Source organism: Macaca mulatta, chromosome 18, assembly GCF_049350105.2.
Source record: "Macaca mulatta isolate MMU2019108-1 chromosome 18, T2T-MMU8v2.0, whole genome shotgun sequence".
In the NCBI taxonomy this organism is placed as follows: domain Eukaryota; kingdom Metazoa; phylum Chordata; class Mammalia; order Primates; family Cercopithecidae; genus Macaca; species Macaca mulatta.
In genome coordinates, this window is record NC_133423.1 from 1,077,947 (window position 1) to 1,100,775 (window position 22,829).

Consider the following 22,829-nt stretch of genomic DNA (forward strand, 5'->3'; position numbering starts at 1 on the left):
GCTGCGAGTTCGGGACTGGGAGAGGTGGCATGGGTGGGCCCTCTCCTGACACAGCGTCTCTACCGCAGGTTTGGAAGGCGCTTTGAGTCCCCACTGCTGTGGCAGAGCGCCATCATGATCCTGACCATGCTGCTGATGCTGAAACTGTGCACCGAGGTCCGTGTGGCCAACGAGCTCAACGCCAGGCGCCGCTCCTTTGCAGGTTGGTGGCCGGCGCTTTGGAATAAAGTCCCAGGGAATCAGGGCGAAGGTGACTCTGGTGAAACAAAAGCCACTCTAATCTGTCCTGATCCAGGCAGCTTTCATTTCGCCAAGTGGTGCTGTTATCTTCAACTGATAGTGTTTTCAGTGTGTTAAATGACTTTAAACAGTTTATAACTCGAAACAATTCAAGGTAATGATTTCTTCACTGGAAGTTGGGTGAGGCCTTAACAGCTTCACAGTTCTTGGAGCGCCATCCCAGACGGTTTGTGTGTCCGAACAAGAAGTGCCCGTCTGTGCCTGGCTGCATCGGGTCAGACGGTGCCGGGTCAGGCGTTTTGTCTCTGTGTGCGTGGCCTGTACACAAAACACACCTTTTCAGTTTGGCTGTGACTCACGGGCTGCCTTAGCCAGGGCCTTTCTCACAGACCTTGTTAAACAGACCCAGAGGGTCAGGCAACCCCTTTATCCGGAGCACACGGGCAGGGTACGCACACTGCCGAGTTGACAGCCGGGCACGACCAATTACATGCTTAGCACATGCTTAGCACATGCTTAGCACACATGACTCCTTAACCTTTGGTGGCTTAGAAAATAGAAAAGACTTCTTCCAGTGTTTGCCTTTTGCACAGTTTGTTCAGTCTGAACCCTCTTTGCACATGCAGGCTGGCAGGCTTCTTGTGTGCAGGAGGGTTAAATCCTTCCTTTTGTTTTTCTTCTAATTTCTCAGTCGAAGATGGCGCTCCCTTTGGCTTTGAGAGAGGTTGATCTCAGCTGTCTCTTGGAGAAAAGTGTTTCCCTCAGAGTTTGTTTAGTTTGGGGCTTCTGTGGATTTGAGATCTTGCCGGGGAGTTGTGTCCCTGTTTCTATTCCCGATCGCTGGTTCTTCCTGTTGGAGGGGATCCCACCTCTCCCTTTTTGTCTGCTCCTGTTTCTAGACTGAGGTGAAATGTGTGCTGCTTTCAGCCTCTGTAGAAACCCGACCAGCCTCCCGCCAGCGTGACCTGGGCCAGGTAGTGTCATTGTGGCCACGAGATGAGCACCAGTGTCTTTTTTTTGTTCTGTTCTTTCTTCCCATTCCCACTGTTCTCCTCTCCTCTGAGTCTCTGCTCTGTTCCCTCCTATTGTGATTTGGGTTTGAAATTACACCAGAGATGGTGCTGACGATATCACAGATCTTGCCTAGAAAGCAGGCTTTTTTTTTTTTTTTTTTTTTTGAGATGGAGTCTTTGCTCTATTGCCCAGGCTGGAGTGAGTGGCGTGATCTTGGCCCACTGCAAGCTCCGCCTCCCGGGTTCACGCCATTCTCCTGCCTCAGCCTCCCGAGTAGCTGGGACTACAGGTTCCCGCCACCATGTCTGGCTAATTTTTTGTATTTTTAGTAGAGACGGGGTTTCACCGTGTTAGCCAGGATGGTCTCGATTTCCTGACCTCGTGATCTGCCCGCCTCGGCCTCACAAAGTGCTGGGATTATAGGCGTGAGCCACCGCGCCCGGCGGGAAGCAGGCTTTTAAGAACCGGCCGGATTCCCCGCGAGGTGAGGAACTGTGGTTTTACATTTCAGTTTAGGTGACTCGGTCTTGCTCTCTGCAAGGCTTTGGTCCTTCTCTGGAGCTGAGCTCCTCATGGCGTGTTCCCTGCCCCTTTGAACCTCGGTATTTAACTTGGAACAGGAATGTTCTCACTGTGGGAGGGCCAGCCAGCCGAGAGAACAGTTTGTGCCTAAGATGCCCAATGCATTGCTGGATGTTCCTGCTGCCCTCGGGCTCTGGACATGAGGCCAGACCTTGTGACCTTGTTGAAGGTGGCCTGACACGAGGTCCCAGAGACGGCAGGTTGTGAGTGTCTAGGCAGTGCAGCCAGCGTGGAGTTTAATGTGAATGTATGTTGGAACACTGGGACACCCCTAGAAGCGGCATCGTAAGCTCCCCACCCACATTCATTTTACCAGCAGGTGCGCTCTCGTCTCATCAGAGGAGCGTTGGATAAGAAGGGAGTGGGATGGTGGATGCCTGGCATTCTGTGTCACTTCTTCCAAAGGAGTACTTCTCTTCTGGTTACCCAGGATGAGTTAAAAACGTGAGTCCCTGTTTCCAGAGCTAGGCCTGGAATCCGAATTTTAAACACCCTCCGTGGGTGGGCAGAATAATGGCCCCGAGAGAAATCCATGCCCTGATCCTGGGAACCTATGACGTGCTACTGTACATGGCGGAGAGACTCTTGAGGGGGGCTGGTCCTGGATTATCTGGTGGCCTCACCTAATTCCAGGGGTCCTCAGACATGACAAGGGCCGCAGACGAGATGGTCGGGTGCTGGAGCTGAGGGCCCGGCTCTCTGCCATGGGTCGGCCGTCGCTTCACAGGCAGCAGAGCCCCCAACCACAGGGAGCGGAGTTCTGCCCATACTTGAATGAGTAGGAGACACAGCCTTGGTTTTAGTCTAGGAGACCATTGGGCCTCTGGCCTCCAGAATTAAGATAATCAGCCTGCGTTGTGGCTGCCACTTTTGTGGTACCTTGTTACAGAGGCGATAGGAAGCTGGGGCACCCTTTCCTCAAGGCCTGGAGTATTTGGGAAGCAGTCCAGGGCTGCTGTAAGGGGATGAGGGCTGGGCTCCTGGGGTCAGCCTGGGTGCCCCGTGCCTGCCTTCCCCTTGGGGAGGACTGAGAACCAAGCTGCATGACTCCTGGGCCCCAAATGACTTCAGGTGGGAAGTCCACTCCTGAACTCTGTGTCCTGGGGTGTAGCTGCGTGTGGTTAAGAATTCTTGAGATTTACATCTGCAGCACTCTTAATATTGGAGTCCAGTTTGAGTTTATGCACGTCCATGTCCCCTTGGTGGACAGGCCCAGACCTGTTCCTACAGGGCGCCTTGATGAAAGGTGTGAGCTCATGTCCTCTCATCTGCCAGGAGAGGCGAGGGCAAGGCAGGAACATCGCTGAAGTTCAGACTGAAAGCTCTGGCTTCTGGCCACCCGATCTGTAGCTCCTGCAGCACGGCCCCGTGCCAGGCAAGGTGGCCAGCCTCGTCTTCCTGTCAGCAGCGTCACCTCGAAGGGAAGGTTGTTGGCTCTGAACATGTTCTGTTTTTCTTTCTTTCTTTTTCTTTTTTTTTAAGCTTTTAAGTTCAGGGGTACATGTGCAGGTTTCTTATATAGGTAAATTGCTTGTCACGGGGGTTTGGTGTACAGATTATTTCCCTAACTCCTGAACTCCTGACCTCAAGTGGGATCCACCCACCCTGGCCTCCCAAAATGCTGGCGTTACAGGCGTGAGCCACCGCACCCGGCCAGTGTACAGATGATTTCATCACCCAGGTATTAAGCCTAGTACCCACTGGTTATTTTTCCTGGTCCTCTCCCTCCTCCTGCTCTCCACGCTCCGACAGGCCCTAGTGGCTGCTGTTCCCCTCTACGTGTCCATGTGTCCTCATCATTTAGCTCCCACTTACATGTGAGAACGTGCGGCATTTGGTTTTCTGTTCCCGTGTTAGTTTGCTAAGGATGATGACCTGCAGCTCCATCCATGTTCCTCTAAAGGACATGATCTTGTTCTTTTTTGTGGCTGCGTAGTATTCCGTGGTGTACATGTACCACGTTTTCTTCATCCAGAAGAAAGTCTAGATGATTTTCATTGATGGGCATTTAGGTTAATTCCAAGTCTTTGCTAGTGTGAATGGTGCTGCAGTGAACATACATGTGCGTGTGTCTATAATAGAATGATTTATATTCCTGGGGTTTATACCCAGTAACGGGATTGTTGGGTTGAATGGTATTTCTGGTCTTTGAGGAATCACCACACCGTCTTCTGCAATGGTCGAACTGATCTACACTCCCACCAACAGTATATACTGTTCCTTTTTCTTCACAACCTCACCAGCATCTGTTATTTTTTTTGACTTTTTATTAACAGCCATTCTGACTGGTGTGAGATGGCATCTCATTGTGGTTTTGATTTGTATTTCTCTAACGATCAGTGACGTTGAGCTTTTTTTCATATGCTTTTTAGCCACATGTATGTCTTCTTTTGAAAAGTGTTCATGTCCTTTGCCCACTTTTTAATGGGTTATTCGTGTTTTTCTTGTAAACTTAAGTTCTTTATAGTTGCTGGATATTAGATCTTTGTCAGATGCGTAGTTTGCAAAAATTTTCTCCCATCTGTAGGTTGTCTGTTTGCTCTGTTGATAGTTTCTTTTGCTATGCAGAAGCTCTTTAGTTTAATTAGATCCCATTTGTCAATTACTGCTTTTGCCAAGCACATTCTTGAGCCTCACCCTAAGGGTGAGGACATGCCAAGGGGGACCATGGGCCTTGGGAGGCACAATTCTTGGCAGACTGATGAGGACGTGAAAATAACTTATGAGGAAACATTTGAATCACTACATTTCACTGTGCTCGTGGATAGTCAGATGACCTAAGGAAATAAAAGTGTAAATGTTTTCCAGCTATCTTTTATAGGGATTTTAAGTTTTGAAGGTCACAAATTCAGTGTGAAAGTTAATATAAAAGAAACATAAATGGTATTGAGAAAGAGTAGATTACTTAAACAATTAAATGCATTATTTGTTGTCTGATTATAAAGAACAGTGCATGCTCATGGTAGACATTTGGGGAAGACAGATATAAAGTAAAACAACTTCTGGCCGGGCACGGTGGCTCATGCCTGTAATCCCAGCACTTTGGGAGGCCAAGGTGGGCAGATCACGAGGTCAGGAGTTCGAGACCAGCCTGGCCAACATGGTGAAACCCTGTCTCTACTAAAGATATAAAAATTAGCTGGGCGTGGTGACGCATGCCAGTAATCCCAGCTACTCAGAAGGCTGAGGTGGGAGAATCACTTGAACCCAGGAGGTGAAGGTTGCAGTGAGCCAAGATTGGGCCATTGCACTGCAGCCTGGACCACAGGGCGAGACTCCATCTTAAAAAACAAAACAAAACAGAAAACCACCTTCCACCCCACCCTCCAGAGGTGACTACTTTGAACGCCGTGGCATGCCTCCAAGTCTCTTCCTTTTTTTCTTCTACAGTCTCCTTTCACAAAATTGGCATAAATTTCAAAATTGTGACCAGACTTTAAAAAGAAACCCTCATTCCACTGAGACGTTTTCCCACGCCCTTTTTCGTTGTGAGTCAGGGTTGGGGCCTGATCACTCCGTCATCTCCCTCATCTCCCGTCTCCCTCATCACTGGAGGGAGATGACCCACAGGGCCCTGAGTGCCCAGCCTGAGGAAGGCAGGGCCGGTGCCCTGGGCAGAGCTGAGCCTCTTGGCCAGGCCATGGCTGACTGCGGTTGGGAGTGAGTGCACACCTGTCTCTCGTGTCCTGGGTTATTTCTTTTCAGCTTTCACTTTGCATTATGGAGAATTTCAAGTGTTTACCAAGTAGGTGGGGTGGTATACAGCCCTGAGGGTGGTGGGACCCACAGTTGCATTCAGGTCTCCTTCCTGCAGGTTTTTCTTTTTTTTTTTTTTTTTGAGACACGGTCTCACTATGTTGCCCAGGCTGGAGTGCAGTGGTGGTATCAGAGCTCATTATTGCCTTGAATTCCTGGGCTCTAGCCAAGGGATCCTCCCACCTTAGCTTCCCAAAGCATTGAAGTTACAGGTGTGAGCCCTTGTGCCTGGCAGTATATACGTTTTTGTTGTTTAAAAATCTGTAGGTTCTCCCTTAACTCCTCTCGACTTTGCCCGTGGTCTGTATTAGCGGCATCTTAACGAGATTGCTGACTGCTCCTGCAGGCTGAGTTTTGGGAAGCCCCACAGTGGAGATGGCACTCCTGGTGTTTCCTCCTGTCTTTATGTCCTTGGAGTGTAGACAAGGAAAAGGTGTTCTGTCCTTGACTTTTTCTGTGAAAGAGCATTTTAAAAAAACAGTGGACCCAGAGGCCCGATCAGATCCAGGTTTGGTTCTTGTGTTTTGCAGGATGGCTGCATCGTTCCACAGGAGGTGTGTGCGGTCGGCGGCCACTGGGGGGCTCATGTTGAGGCCGTGAGCTGCAGGATGTTTGTGGTCTGTTTTTTTTTTTTTTTTTTTGGAGACGGAGTTTCACTCTTGTTGCCCAGGCTGGAGTGCAATGGCGCGATCTCAGCTCACAGCAACCTCCACTTCCTCAGCTCAAGCGATTCTCCTGCCTCAGCCTCCCAAGTAGCTGGGATTACAGGCATGCACCACCATGCCCGGCTAATTTTGTATTTTTTTTAGTAGAGACAGGGTTTCTCCATGTTGGTCAGGCTGGTCTCGAACTCCCGACCTCAGGTGATCTGCCCGCCTCGGCCTCCCAAAGTGCTGGGATTACAGGCATGAGCCACCACGCCCGACAAAGTGTGACTGTGGTCTGTTAGCTGGAGCCCCTCTGCAGAGAAACGGGCTGGTACCCATTGTTCAGCTGTCCACAGGTATAATTTATAAAGGAAATGCAGGTCTCTCTCTTTACCAGTTTTCAAAGTTGGTTCCCTAGCATCTTGCAGTGGTGAGTGCATGTTTCTGAGTCATTCTGAACACGGGAAGTGGACGTTTGGTGGTTACTGGATTATCACACTTGTTAAAGCTCCAGTTCTTCCCTCTGGCCGGGGAGCCGCATCAGGTGCTGTTGGGCCCTTTCCACGCAGCATGAGGGGTGTCTACACAGGATGTGGTATAACAAGGTACTTGTGTGGCAGCTACGTCTCCTGCCCCAGACCTAGAACCCGTCGTTCTTCCAAGGAGCGCTGGTATCTGGGACACAGTGTTTGGAGACCACAGCCTGGGCGTGCATGAGGGTTGGCCTACAGGTTGAGTTTTTGGCTTTTTCAGTGGCTGGAGCTAGGGAGTGTTTTTTGGTGAGATGAAATACTTCATGAGTGGACACCAATTCTTCCCATTTTACTTCAAACCTCTAGGCCTGGCCGCGTTGCTGAGGTCTGCCTCCCTTCTGCCCTGTACCAACTCCCTTCCTCAAGGACCCCACAAATAATGGAATGTGGCATCCTCCTGCCTCCCTTAGTCCTCTGTGTGTGCGGCAGTCTGAGGGTCACCATGTTGGCACCAGCCTCCCGGTGACTGAAAACGTTTGTTTTATTGGGGGTGGGGGTTTATATGCTCAGGATTGCACATCCTCAGGACACTTCCCGCTGGGGACAGAGGTCAGGTCACTGCTGCATGTTATGTCACCGGGAAACAAACGCACCTTGTCAGGGGTGCACCAGCAACTGGATACATGGGGTCATTTGTTTCATTTTAAATATTTGCTTTTATAAAGTTTAACTTTGTTTTATCATGTACTTTTTTCCTTTTAATTTCCTCTTAGGGGTTATTTGAGAAATAATTGTCTGTGGCTCAAAGTCGGTGGTTTAATTTACTTCATATTTCTCCCAAATCTCAACCCTCAGAGTTCTAGGCTGGAGGCCAGGGAGAGGGAGTGGCTGCTGGTTAGTCGAGGGGTTTTCTTGGGGGTGCTGAAGATGTCCTAAAATTAGATAGTGATGGTGTTTGCACAACTGTGGATATCCTAAAAACCATTGAATTGTATGCTTTAAACAGGTGAGTTAGTTATAGCTCAGGAAACCTGGAAAACGTGTTGCATGTAGGGGTCGTGTGCCATCTTGCATGCATTTTCAGGGGTTTATTGAGATTCTTGGACGTCACGTTAGGAATCCCTGTGTCTGCCTGTGTACCTCCCATTGCGGGCTTGCCTGGGCCACTGTGACCATGTGCTCTTCCCTGGTCCCAGGCTGGCTGACGCCTCCCTGTCACTGTCACCCCTGCACTCCCCAATACACGCCGTACCGACAGGGTACAGTGCAAACCTTTCTTCATGTGCTGACAGAAGCGGTCTCCAGTCGTGACATGGACCAAAGTCCCAGGACGCAGGTGATGGCCTCTGTGGCCCAGCCATCCTCCTTCCTGCCAGCCCTGTGGACTTGTCCTGTCTCTCTTGTTCCAGTCTCTTTGGCTACTCCACAAGTTACCCCAGATCTTAGGACTTGGAAGGACAACAATTATTTTGCTCATGAGTGCATTTTGGGTGGAACTTGGCAAGAACAGCTGCTCTCTGCTGTCCTCAATCTGGGGAGCTCAAAGGCTAGGGCTGCAGCCCTTGAAGCTCATTCTCTTGCTTTCTCTCTCTCCCTCATTCACTCTTTGGCATGGCTGGTGCTGGCCATCTCCTGGGACCTCCACCCGGGCTCTGCTGGGACACCCACCAAGGCCTCCTCATGAGACCTGGGCTTCCTCACAACATGGCCAGGTCCCAAGGGGGAGCTTCCTGGGAAAGCAGGTGGAAGCTGTATCTTTTTTATGACCTAAGTCTTGGAAATCACAGCATTGCTTCTGTGGACTGGAGTGGTCACAAGCCCACCTGTGATCAAGGGGAGAAGACACGGACACCACCTCCCAGTGCCGAGTGTCGAGGAAAAGGAAGATGTTGCTGGGCCCTCTTTTTATCTGGTCTGGAGGACGTGTTCAACACAGATTTGTGGAAATGTGTGACTGTTGAAAATGTTCCTGGCAGCTCTCTCAGCGTCAGAACTCTTTGTATTCCGTCCTACACAAACATGGATCTGATCACACTGCTTTCCAGGCAAGGAGCCCAGGTGGCTTGAGGGTGTGCCCAGGACACAGCCTGGTGTGGAAGGGTCCAGCCTCTGCATCCTGAACCGTGCCTTCTTCTCCAGCCTGCCAGCTGGCTGCCTCCCACCCTTGCCTGTTCACAGTCACACCTGGATGTGAGAAGGGAAACAGCATAGACCGAGCAGTCCTGCCTTGGGTGATCCCTCCCTCCCTCCCTCCCTCCCTCCCACCCCTTGCGGATCTTGATCTTTAGAAGAGGCACCAGTGGAGAAGGATATTGTCTAAATCAAAGCAACAGATGGGATGAGCTGAGGGACATAGAATCCAAGAAGGAGTGTTGGGGGAGCCTGGGGGAGAGGAGACTGCACTTTGTGTGCTGCGTTGGTTTATAAAACCCTCAAATTTGGTAGAAATATTGCAGTTCCTGCCTTGTGAGTGGAATAACACCCTAAGTCCAAGTAGCAGAGGGCAGAGGGCAGAGGTTAGAGGTCATCTTGTATTTGCTTTTAGCTGTTCACTTGCAAAATTTCCATTTTAAGTCTACATTGCCTGGAGCAGGCAACACACAACCTTTGATCCCACTTGTGCTTTCTGATCCCAGGACTCATTTGAGTCTCTTGTTTATCAGCCGTTTTCAATCCCAAACCCCACGGGGCTTCCCAGGAGCCACCTAGAGGCTGCAGTGTTTTCCAGGACCTTGGCTACTGTCTTGTCCTGGGGCTGCGCAGATGGGGAGGTTGGCTCATAACCTGTCATTGCAGGTGCTGGGCCCTGGAGGGTGCTGGTCCCTGTCACATCGTCCCTGTGTCTCTGTCTGTGCGGAGGTGCTTGTCAAGTGCACATGTGGAACCAGCCATCCTTTTACAGCAGAGTGTACTCTGAAAACAGCTTCATCAGGCAGCCTTCTGAAGGGCTTTGACCTGGGGCAGCCGTATTGCCACCGAAGCTTGCATACAGCCGAGTTTCTAGGAAAAGGGGAGCAGGATCTGTCTGGCTGCTTTCTGTCGGCACAGCACGCTTGTGGCGGGCTCCGTGCTGCCTTTCTCCTGAGAGATTAAATGGAAACGTGGTAACTTTTAATTTTTGGCTCAGTTTTTCTCCCATTCTCCCCATTCACTTTTTTATGATGTTGGAAGAGCTTAGGTTTGCAGAAAAATAGTTCAGAAAGTGGATTTTCTAATGCACAAAACCAAAATCTTATGATCTTTCTGTTCTAGTTTTTTTTTTTTTAAAGAAATGCAAAAAGTTCTGAGAACACAGCTGTTGACCTGCGTTAAAACCAGTCTGTTTCTGTCTTTTTCCCCTTTCTGTTTCTGTCTCACTTTTTAACGTGTAGCTGCAGATAGCAAGGATGAAGAAGTCAAGGTCGCCTCCAGGCGGTCCTTCCTGGGTATGTACCCTGCGCGTGCACCGCCCGCCGCGCGTTCCTTTCGCCTCATTCCTGCAGCTGTGCTTCCTCCTGTCATTGCTTCCATCTGTGCATGTACGTCATCTTTACCAAGTGTGGCTGAGTCTACAGCAAACTAATCAACCCCTAGCTCTGCTGTTTTCAAGCATGAAGTAGTTCTTAGAAGCCTATCCATGTTCTTCTGTGTGTGGGGAGATGGGGGTGGGAAGGGGAAGAGGGAGGGAGACAGGAAGGGAGGAGAAAATTTTAGATGACAAATTTTGGACTTTGTTAAATTTATTCCAAAGTATTTTATCCTTTTTGATGCTATTGTGAATGGAAATGTTTTCTTAATTTCAGTTCTGCTTGTTCATTGCTACTTTATAGAAATGTAATTGATCATTGCATGTTGATCTTGCATCATGCAATTCTGGTGAACTGGTTTGTTCTAAGAGTTGTTTAGTAGATTCTCTATATATGATTCTGTCATTTGCAAACAGAGATGGTTTTAATTCTTCCTTACCAGTTTAGTTGCTTTTATTTCTTTTTATTGTTTAATTATCCTGGTTATAAGCAGTGAGAGTGGATGTACCTATCTTATTCTTCATTTTAGTGAGAAAGCATTCCATCTTTCACCACTAAGTATGATGTTAGTCAATGGATTTTCCATAGTTGCCCTTCATTAGGTTAAGGCAGTTCCCTTTTATTTGAGTTTGTTGGGTGTTTTTATAATAAGAGTTAGAGTTTGCCAAATGCTTTTCTGTGTCTGTTGAGATGATCATGTGGGTTTTGTTTTTTATTCTACTATGATGATGTACTACCTTGATGAATTTTTGTGTGTTGAACCAACCTTGCATTCTTGGGATAAATTCATGTGGTCATGGTGTCTAACGCTTTTTATCTGTTGCTGGATTTTATTTGCTGGTATTGTATTGGGGATTTTTTGTATCTGTATTCATAAAAGATAATGGTCTGTAGTTTTCTTGTGATGACTTTTTCTAGATTTAGTTCTAGGATAATACTGGCCTTATAAAATAAGTTGGGAAATGTTCCCCTCCTTTTCTATCTTTTTAGAGTTTGCAAAGGGTTGATACTAATTCCTCTTTAAATATTTTTAGAGTTATCCAGTGAAGCCATCTGGGCTTGGGCTTTTCTTTGTGGAAAGTTTTAAAATTACGAATTCGATCTCTTGTTATAAGTCTATTCAGATTTTTTGTTTCTTCGTAAGTCAGTTTTGGTAGTTTGTATTGGAATTTTTCCATTTCACCTAAGTTATCTAATTTGTTGACATATAATTTTTCTTAGTATTCCCTTAGAATCCTTTGTATTTTTGGAAAGTCGTTAGTAATGGTTCCTTTTTTATTCCTGACTTAAGTAATTTTATCCCCTCCTTTCCTTTCTTTTTTTGGTCAGTCTAGCTAAAAATTTGTCAATTTTTTGTTCTTGTCAGATAACAAACTTTTAAAAAGATGTTTCTTTTTCTTTTATTTCTTTCTTCCTTTTTTTTTTTTAACACAACACATACACATCACCCATCAAAGAACCAATTTTTGGTTTTGTTGATTTTCTTTATTGCTTTTCTATTCTCTACTTTATTTCACTCTAATCTTTCTTTCCTTATGCTTGCTTTGGGTTTAATTTACCTTTTTCTTAAGGTGGAGGTTAGGTCATTGACTTTTTTTCTTTCTTCCTTTCTAATGTAGTTATTGACAGCCATAATTTCTCTCTAAGCAGGTGCTTTACCTGTGTCCTATACTTTGGTGTGTTGTGTTTTCGTTTTCATGCACCTTAAAGTATTTTAAAATATACTCCAAGGTTTCTTCTTTGACCCTTTTATTATTTAGGAATGTGCTAACTTCCACATATTTGTGAATATCCCAAAATGTCTTCTGTTATTGATTTCAAATTTATTTCCTTTATAGTTGTAGAATATACTCTGTATTATTCCAGTAGTTTTATTTATTTTTAAAAAATTTTTGGAGACAGAGTCTTGCTCTGTTGGCTGTGGTGTGACTTTGGCTCACTGCAACCTACGTCTCCTGAGTTCAAGCAATTCCCGTGCCTCAGCCTCCCGAGTAGCTGGGACTACAGGTGCGTGCCACTGCACCTGGCCAATTTTTTGTATTTTTTATAGAGACAGCGTTTCACCATGTTGACCAGGCTGGTCTCGAACTCCTGAGCGCAGGTGACCCACCCACCTCAGCCTCCCAAAGAACTAAGATTACAGGCACGAGCCACCACGCCCAGCCAGATTCCAGTACTTTTAAATAGAGGCATATCTTATGGCGTAGCATATGATCTATCTTGGAGGATGTCCATTTTGCTGTGGTTGGGTGAAGGTGGAGGGTTGTCTGTTAGGTCAAGTCTACAATTTCTTTATTATTGTTCTGTGTAGTTGTTATGTCTATTACTAAATGTAGGTGTGGAAGTCCATAAGTATTTTTGAATTATCTTTTTCTCTTTTCACTTCTGTCAGTTTTTGCCTGATGTATTTTGGGGCTTTGTTGTTTGTTAGGGACGTATATGCATATTTTCTGTTTTGATGTCTGTTTCTTCTGATGTTAGTGTCATCACATGCACATCTCCTGTGGTTGCCATTCGATATATTCTTTCCGTTGTTTTACTTTTAACTTTCTTATATCTTTGAATTTAAAATGAGTCTTCCATATACATACAATGGATCTTTAAAAAAATCCATTCTGGCAATTCTGCCCTCTGATTTGATTATTTCATTTACACTTAATGTTGTATGTTCAGATTTACATCTGCTGCTTTACTTTTGTTTTCTGTATATATATCCCTTGCCTTTTCCCCTTAGCTGTTGCTCCTTCACAGCTTCCTTTTGTATTAAGTATTTTCTAATGTAACATTTTAATTTATTTAAATAATGTTTTCTGAATTATTTTCTTAGTAGTTACTTGAAGGCTTACAACATGCATCTTGACTTATCAGAATCTACTTCAGATTTATACTAACTTAATTCCAGTGACAGGAACCTTACTCCTACATGGTTCAATTTCCTCCTCCCTTTTTAAATGGTATGATTATTATACATATTATGTCTACATATATTACAACCTAGCAATATATTTTTCTGATTGTTCCTTTATATACATTTTATGTCATTCAAGAACTTGAGGCTGGGCACGGTGGCTCACGCCTGTAATCCCAGCACTTTGGGAGGCCAAGGTGGACGGATCACGAGGTCAGGAGATGGAGACTATCCTGGCTAACATGGTGAAACCCCATCTCTATTAAAAAAATACAAAAAAATTAGCTGGGTGTGGTGGCGGGCACGTGTAGTCCCAGCTACTCAGGAGGCTGAGGCAGGAGAATGGCGTGAACCCGGGAGGTGGAGCTTGCGGTGAGCCGAGATTGCGCCACTGCACTCCAGCCTGGGCGACAGAGCGAGACTCCATCTCAAAAACAAACAAACAAACAAAAAGAACTTGAGAGAAGAAAGGAGAACAAACATATGGAGTTATTATATTAACCTTATTTACCATTTGTAGTTCCTTTTATTTCTTTCTGAGACTGAGTGCCATCTACAGTCATTTTCTTTCTCTAATACAGTTTTGATCCCATCCATCTCATTTGTGCTATTGATATTATTGTCAGTTATATTACATTTCTTTAGGGTAAAGTCCCCGAACAATACGATGCATATTGTTTTATGCAGTTACATTTTAAGTCAACTAAGAGAGGAAAGGAGAAGAAATGTGCACCGATATCACCTTTTATAATAACTGACATCATCGTCTTTATACTCTTTTTTTATGTGGATTTGAATTGCTTCTGATGTTACTTGTTTTCAGCATGAAAAACTTGTTTTCTGTAAGGTGTGCCTACTAGCAACAGATTCTCTCAGTTCTTGTTTATCTGGGAATCTTTATTTTCCCCTTATTTTTTAAAAAATGTTTTACTAGATATAAGAATCTTAGTTGATGATTTTTTTTTCTTTTCAGTGCTTTGAATATGTTATTCCACTGCCCTCTGGACTCCATTGTTTCTGATGAGAAGTCAGCTGTTAATCTTATTGGGGTTTCCTTGTAAGTGATAAATTATTTTTCTCTTGCTACTTTCTAGATTTTGTCTTTGTTTTTTGGCATTCATTATTTAGACTGATGTGTCAGGGTGTGGATCTCTTTATCAGGCTTGCAATTTGTTGAGCTTCTTGGGTGTGTAGATTAATATTTTCATTATATTTGGGAAGTTTTCAAAAGTCATTATCTCCTTGAATATATTTTTCTGCTCCCCTCTCTCCTCTCCTCAAGCTCACCCATTCTGCATGTGCCCGTGCCCTTTCCTGTCATCCCATCTTTCTCTGAGACTGTGTTCTTTTTTCTTAATTCCATTTTCTGTTTGTTCTTTAGGTTGCATAATCTTTATTGATCTTTTTTTGAATTCACTGATTCTTCTGCCAACTCAATCTATTGTTGAGCCCTTATAGTGAGTTTTAAAATTTCAGTTGTGCTTTGCAACATCAGAATTTCCACTTGGTTTTTTTTTTTTTTTTTAGAATTTCTGTCTCTTTATTGATAATCTCTGTGTGATCAATTGTTGTCATATTTTCTTTTAATTCTTTATGCATGGATCCCTTTACTTATTTGAACATATTTATAATAGTTGTTTTAGTCTTTTTCTACTGAGTCCAACACTTGTGCCTCTTCAAAAGCAGTTTGTGTCCTGCTTATTTTTTCCTCTTCTGTTTCTTTGTAAAACTCATTTTGTTTTGTTATTGCAAGTTGGACATTTTAGGTAAACTATAGTAGCAGCTGTGGATACGGATTCCCCCACCTGGGGGAAGGATGACTTACTGTTTGCTTGTTTGTTTTGTGATTTGGCTGGACTAGTGCAGTCTCTGGACCTCTTCTCTCTCAGGTGTGGTGGTTCTGGCTGGCCGTGACCCTCCCTGATCTTCCTGTTAAGCTTCTGGTGGTCAAACCAGCTGTTGGCCTCCACTCACTGGTGGCTGCCGGCTGATTTGATGATGTCCCGGGGGATGTATTCCCCACAGCTGAGCAGGGTGGCCACTGAGGCCACTGTTTGGTGGTGGTTCAGTCCCCAGGAGGGCTTCTCTTGGCTGTCCTTTCTGGTTCTGTTTCATAAACTTTGAGCTCATCATGGAGCTTCTAGCTCCTCTTAGTTGCTGGCTGCCGAGGTCTCTGTTGTTTTTGTTAGCATCCTTACACTTGAACTTGCACCTGCTTTAAGTAGGGCGTCCCTCTAGGGAGAGCTATGGAGCTCCCTATCCTGATACTGCCATCCCCAGGACAGAACCTCTGGACCTCTGAGGGTGACAGCTCTGCTCTCAGTGGTGCACGGGAAGTGGGTTGTTGCCTCTGGTCTTCTTAGTTTGCCCCTGCTTGTGTGGAACCTCTCCCAATGAGCAAGCTGAGGCAGGGACAAGGGATGCTCAGTGTCCTCTGCCCCTGCGCCATGGGTGGGGGCTGCGTTGGGGAAGGGAGCCTGGGCAGACAGGAGCTGAGTAGGCGATGAAGAGCTCGGGTGCCTGCCACTGCTGCAGTGGCACTGGGGAAGAGGGAGCCCATCTTCTCAGTTGCCTGCTGGGAGGACAGCTTTTGTCACATGGGGATGGGGAAGCAGGTTGTGACTCAAGTGTCACAAAGTTGCTGTTCCTGCTGCCACTGAGGTGGTTTTCTTGGATAAGTTCTTCTCCATTCGCCGTGTGTCCCTAAGACATGTTAGGGACTTTCAGTGAGTGCTGTTTGTAATGTTCACCGTCGCAGTGGTTTTGCTGGAGAGGGTCTGTGGAGAACCTTGCGCTGCTGTTCTGGAAGAGCCTCTGCCCTCTCTGTTGTTTCTGACCGGGCTGAAACCCTGCTGGCTGGAAGTGTGAAGAATGTTTCAGGCTGGGAGAGCAACTCTCTTGTGTTTTTGTTCAACGGCTGCATTGAGTAAACGCAGCAGCCGAGCATCGTTTGTGGGGTGTGTCGCGGAGGAACTCCTGGAACTGTCCTGAAGGCCTCTTCAGAAGTAGGTAGCCCAAAACTTTCATTTTAAAGTGACTTGGGGAAAACGTTTATTCCAGTGCCATCCAGGCTGGGGCCTTTCTGGGCCGTTTCTGCTGTGTATGACGATGTGTTTGTGTCCTGATTTTGGGCAGAAGCCATTCAGGCTGGAGGGCCATGGCTCCCGGGGCTGTGGTGACAGCCCAGCGCCTCACCTCTCTCACCTGTCCACCGTTGGGTGCCCCGCTGAGCACACTCTGAGCACATGAGGGGCCCGGAGATGTCAATTAGGATAAAGGGGGAAGAAGGCTCCTGAAAAGGAGAGGAGGCTGAGAGCAGGCAAGGCCGCCCGGCAGGGCCCATCTGGCTCCTCTCTCCCAGGGCCTCCCTGGCTCTGGCTGAGGTGACTGCAGGAATGTGAGTCTCAGCAGCTGTTAGGGCAGTGTGGCGGCGAGCGCTTGTCTGTCTGTGCAGCCTGGGGTTCGGACGTGGACGCCTGTCTCGGCAGTTGCTTGATTTGTCCTTGCCGAGTGGGAGGGTGTTTGTTTCCCAGGGTCCTCTTTGGAAGCCAGCACGGCTCCCCACTCCCGCTCTGGCCCTGGACGTGCTCCGTCCCCACGCTGTCTGTCCCATTCACCCGGGTTGGGGTGGGGGCTCTGTCACTCACCGGGGTTGGGGCGGGGGCTCTGTCACTCTCCGAGGGTCTCTGGTGTGGGTCTCTCTGAGTCGTCCTCTGGCCCCAGCTGTGCCATCTCCCTGTCCCTGTTGCCGCCTGCTGCACAGGTGGCAGGATTAGAGGGGGTCAGCGAGGCCAATGCCGGTCTCGAAGGCTAAGAAGGGCGTTCATACTCATTCTGCAGCAGGTGGTGCGGCTGTCTTTGTTAAAATCCTTTCGTGTCCCTGATCCTTAGGATAAAGTAAAAGTGGGCCCTGGTGGCCTCAGGGGCCTCCTGTCTGTGCTGTAGTCCTCCTCCCGACTGTAGCCTGCGCCCCTCAGGTCCCCCTGATGAGCCCCTGTGCGCCCGCCCGGGGTCCTGCTGAGCCCTGCCTGCAGCTCCGGGCCTGGGTGGTGCCTGTTAGCTCCACTCCCAGGTGGCTGGGCCGTTTCCAAGGACAGGCTCTGCCTGCTCAGCTGGAGTGCGGTGGAGAAGCAGACGCAGCAGGTGGGGCTGGTACCTGCCTGGAAGGGCAGCTCGCAGGAGGCCAAGTGAGCCTGGAACAGGGATTTGAAGGAAGTGGGAGGTTGTTTTGTTTTTTCATGGAGAGTCGATTTGTATTTTTAAAAATATTGAAACAGTCACAAAGTTAAAATGGGAGCGTGATACAGTTTAGTTGCTGGGACTGGCCGTCACTCCAGGGAGCACCAAAGTGCTTAAAAGAACAGTTTCTGGCCGGGCGCGGTGGCTCATGCCTGTAATCCCAGCACTTTGGGAGGCCAAGGCAGGCGGATCACGAAGTCAGGAGATCGAGACCATCCTGGCTAACACGGTGAAACCCCGTCTCTACCAAAAATACAAAAAAATTATCTGGGCGTGGTGGCAGCACCTGTAGTCCCAGCTACTTGGGAGGCTGAGGCAGGAGAATGGCGGGAACCCGGGAGGCAGAGTTTGCAGTGAGCCAAGATCACGCCACCGCACTCCAGCCTGGGTGACAGAGCGAGACTCCGTCTCAAAAAAAAAAAAAGTTTCTTTGCCAACACTCGTGGTCAGTAACCTGTAACAGAGCTACAACTAGGAAAACTGGAGTGGTAGTAGCCACTTATTTAAGAAGTCATTCAGGTAAGCAGCTGCACCGTCTGTACTCCTTAAGTAGCAAAGAAGCTGTTACAATCTTCTGAAAACTATCACTATGAGTGCTATAATTCTGAATGTAATGTCTCAATTAGAATTCATGCAAGAACCCTGAAAAAAAAAAAAAAAGCAATTTCCTCCCCTCCAGAATGTCCCTGAGCAGTGTGGCCCAGGAGGCTCCGTGGCCCTGTGAAAGTCACCCTGTGGCTCTGGGGTGGAGCTCAGCGTTACTGAGACGCCATTCACGTCCTGTGAGCACCCACTGAGTGTGTGATCTGTGAGTCCCGAGGGTGCCTGCAGGGGTCTGATGCGCCCAGGTTCATGCTGCATGGCAGTTCTCCATTCAGTGTTCGAAACCAGTGCTGTGATGCCCTCCAGCCGTCCCAGTCCCAACAGGAAGCTCTCTAGCATTCTCTTTCCCTCTCACGTTTGTTACTGGAAAGGGCTCCCCACCCAGACCCCAGGAGAGGACTCTTGGGTCTCGTGCAAGAAAGAATTTGAGGCGAGTCCATAAAGTGAAAGCAGGTTTATTAGGGAGGTAAAGGAATAAGAGAATGGCTCCTTCATAGGCAGAGCACCCCAAAGGCTGCTGGTCGCCCATTTTTTTTTTTTTTTTTTTTTTGAGACTGAGTCTGGCTCTGTCGCCCAGGCTGGAGTGCAGTGGCCGGATCTCAGCTCACTGCAAGCTCCTCCTCCCGGGTTTACGCCATTCTCCTGCCTCAGCCTCCCGAGTAGCTGGGACCACAGGCGCCCGCCACTTCGCCCGGCTAGTTTTTTGTATTTTTTAGTAGAGATGGGGTTTCACCGTGTTAGCCAGGATGGTCTCGATCTCCTGACCTCGTGATCCGCCCGTCTCGGCCTCCCAAAGTGCTGGGATTACAGGCTTGAGCCACCGCGCCCGGCCATGGTCGCCCATTTTTATGGTGATTTCTTGACGGTATGCTAAACAAGGGGTGGAATATTCATGCTCCCCTTTTTAGACCGTATAGGGTAGCTTCCTGATGTTGCCACAGCATCTGTAAACTGTCATGGCGCTGGTGGGGGTGCAGCAGTGAGGACAACCAGAGGTCACTCTCGTGGCCATCTTGGTTTTGGTGGGTTTTAGCCGGCTTCTTTACTGCCAGCTGCTTTATCAGCAAGGTCTTTAGGACCTGTATCTTGTGCCGACCTCCTGTCTCATCCTGTGATTAAGAATGCCTGACCGTCTGGGAACGCAGCCCAGTGGGCCTCAGCCTCATCTTACCCAGCCCCTGTTAACGATGGAGTTGCTCTTGCTTCAATGCCTTGGACCCGTTGGCTGTCAGATCCTCTTACACCAGGCTCTCTCATGTGCTCCTGTGGACATGAAAACACGACCTGATGAGAAATCGGATCTTTCTTGCCCATTAGGAGACAGTCTCCTGGTGCACATTCCCCAAGTGGTAAAATAGCTTTTTAATCCAGGAGCAGTTGGACTGATGGAGACTGAGAGCTGGTCTGTTCCCACGGGGCTCCCCGTGGGGGGTGCCGGAAGAGATCTGTGTGTGAGTTGAGGGCAGCCGCGCCCATGCAGTGGAAGGTTCTGAGGATCAGCTGTTCCCTGCAGGCAGCTGAGGGTCCCAAGAGCTCAGTGCATGCCAGGGTGGGCCTCTGGTGAGCCCCCCAGGCCTGGAAACATTTGTTCAGCATTAAATGCCTCGTTTTCAAGCCTTATCTTTGGTACCGCTATCTAGAAACACATCTCAGGAAGTCACAGTGTGTGAGTCTGCGCTGCCAACTGTCAGCTGTTCTCTCAGCACCTTGCGTGGCCACGGGTGTGCGTCCTAATTGTGTTCTTGCCCTTTTGTTTTTGTTCTCAGAGCCCCTCCTCTCCCGCAGCCGCCTGCCCTCTTGGATTTCTGTCGGACTCAGCAGTGCAGGGGCCTGGCTGCTTTGGAAAGGGGAGTGCCCTGCCCTCCCGGGTCCCTCAGGATAGGGCCAGCTCTTCCGGGAGGACTGCCAGGCGCCTCTCTCTTCTTTATTCGCTGATTTAAAACTGTTAATGAAACTCTCCTGACACAGGAATCTCTCAGAAGTGTGGAAAATGTTCTTTTCCACCTGACAGATCAGGAGTCTCCGTGTCCACGAGGTGTCTCCCATGTCCTCTGACTTCTCCAGACTGAACTTAGAGATCTCATTTCCCACTGTCTGAGCCACCCCAGGTCAGCTTCAGCCAACGTTTTCCTTACCCAGCTCCTCCCCGCCACCTGCTCCAATTCCCCAGCTCCTGTGAGCTGACAGCTAATGGTAGATGGCTGCTAAATTTATTTCAAATTGTCCTGGATACAAATGACAGCACCTTAATTCCCAGACTTGGAGTTGAAGGAACTATTTTCAACTTCAGCATCAGAAAATGCTGAATAAGTATTTACTAATAAGTAGATACTTATTAATAAAATAAGTAGATACTTATACCTGCATCTTTCAGTATAAGACAAATGATATACGTTAAAATTTTTTATTTTGTTGTTAAAATTAGAGATATAATTTACATAACATAAAATTCACCATTTTATCACCATTTAAAAGTACACAATTTGGTGGTTTTCAGTGTATTTACAGAGTTGCGCAGCCATCACCGCTGTCTCGTTAGGGAGCCTTTCATCACGCCCAAAGAAACCCCTTTGAACCAGTTTCCTTCTTTTTCCCGAGTTCCGTCTTCCCCCAGCCCCGACGGCTGCTCATCTGCTGTCTGTGCACTCGCCTGTGCTGGACACTTCATAGGAACAGACTCGTTAGCGTGTGGTTCCTGCGTCTGGCTTCTGTCACTTGGTGTCCTGTTTCAGGGTCCAGCCGTGTTGTTGCATGAATCTGCCCTTTCTTCCTTTTTGTGGCTGAGTAATATTCCACCGTGCACCAGGCCACGCTCTGTTTGGAAATCTGCCCTCACCTGCAACCCGCACATCTCAGCGGCCTTGCCTCGTGCTTCTCACCCTGCTGTCCCTCTGCCACCCTCGGGAGCCCCTCCGCCGGCCCATGAGTGGTAAATGCACGAATTGAGGGTGTTTGGGGTGTGCGATCAAGCTCGCCAGTGCCCTTTTTTTTTTTTGAGACCAGGTCCCACTCTGTCACTCAGGCTGTAGTGCAGTGGCACAGCCATGGCTCACTACAGCCTTGAACTCCTGGGCTCAAGGGATCCTTCTGCTTCAGCTTCCCAATAGCTGGGATCACAGGTGCGCACCACCACGCCTTGCTCATTTTTTATGTTTTTGTAAAGATGGAATCTCACTATGTTCAAGACCTCCTGGACTCAAGTGATTCTCCCAGCTCATCCTCCCAAGGTGCTGGGATGACAGGTGTGAGCCACTGCACCTGGCCATGTTGTAGATTTTGATGAAGTCCAGTTTATCTTTTATTTTTCTTTTGTTGCCTGTGCTTTTGGTGTTACAGGTAAAAATTCATTGACACGTCTAATGTCTTGAAGTGTTTCTTCATGTTTTCTTCTGAGAGTTTTAGTTTCAGGTCTTATTTTTAGGTTTTTGATCCGTTTTGAGTTAAATTTCGTATATGGTATAAGGTAAGTGTCCAGGTTCATTCTTTTCTCAGAAACTGTTTAGTGAGGATTTTCTGTTAGTCATTTGCTGATTGACTCCTTTCTAGGGAAACTAAAATAGAAAGGTCTCCCACAGATGGACCTTGGATGTGGTTTTCCCAAGTCCCTTAAACCCTCACCCTCCCGTCCACCACCTGCCCATCCACTGCCTGCCCATCCACCGCCTGCCCATCCACCGCCTGCCCATCCATGACCCCACCTGTCCACAGGCCCCCTGCCTGCCTGTCCATGGCCTGCCCATCCGCCACCCACCTGTCCATAGCCCGCCTGTCCACCGCCTGCCCATTCACGGTCTCCCTGCCTGTCCGTCCACCACCTACCTATCCACCGCCCACCCGTCCATGGCGCCCCCATCCACCACCCGCCCATCCATGGCCCCCCTGTCCACAGTATCCTGCTCAGCCCCCCTCACTGCAGCTGGGTTTCTTCATGAAATACACGTGAGCCCACGCCCTGCCGTGTTCTGGGAGGTGCCGCACACCGTGCCCATCCTTCCTCTGGCCTTGCCTCCTGTGCGGCCCCTTTCCAGCTCGGATGCTGAGCAGCGTCTCACTCGGAGGGAGTGTGGAGCCGGAAGTGGGGCACAGATCTAGGGTCCAGGGGGACAGGGAGAAGGTGCACAGCCTGGCCACCCCTGCCCTCACTGCACTGCCAGCCCCACAGGCAGCCAGCCCCCGACACCCCTGGCGCCTCTGCCCTCTGATGCCCCCAATCCCCCCTAACCTCACCACACTCCAACCCCCCCAATCCCTCTAACCTCACCCCTCAGCACCCCCAACTCCCTTGACTTCACCACCTCCCATCACCCCACCTGTGCAGCCCATGCCCTGGCCCTGGTGCTGTAAGGACGGGTCAATCGCAGGCACATCACACGCCTTGCAGGCTTCTTGGCAGGTTTGTCTCCATTCACCTTTTCCCTGCAGCTGTGTCCCCCGGACAGCACATGTCCACCTGCCTCCTTTAAGTTGCTAATTTCTGTGAGTGCTTGTGAGTATATTTTCTACAGAATACATCATCTAGCAAATGACATCGTGCAGGAGGGATACGGTACGGATTTACTGAGCCTCACTGCCTGAGGCGTGTTGTAGAACTCAAGGTCAACTCGTTGAATCCCCAGAATGTCCTAGGGGTGGTCCCTGTCTCTTCCCGGTAACATCTGAGGAACAGGAGACCGTAGTTAACCTGAGGGGGGCTGCGCCCCAACCAGGCCTCAGATTCCAGTGCTGGGCATTCCCTGCACTGTCCCGCTTCTCAGAGAGTAAGATTAATTTGAAGAATTTTAGTTTTTTTTTTTAAAGAGACAAGTGTCTAAGCTGGCCTCAACTCCTGGGCTCCAGTGATCCTCCCTCCTCGGCCCCTGAA

At 48.4% G+C, this 22,829-nt stretch overlaps 1 protein-coding gene across 5 annotated transcripts in view; it reads left to right on the forward strand.

The window, feature by feature from the left end:
* Positions 1–22,829, forward strand: part of SLC66A2 (solute carrier family 66 member 2) — a 57,437-nt gene that overhangs the window by 8,125 nt on the left and 26,483 nt on the right. For 3 of the 5 annotated variants that reach the window (NM_001265722.1, XM_077974576.1, XM_077974577.1), the window contains 2 exon segments: positions 69–202; positions 10,084–10,137. In NM_001265722.1, the coding sequence (NP_001252651.1) occupies positions 69–202; positions 10,084–10,137 (188 nt within the window). 5 annotated transcript variants of the gene reach the window in all.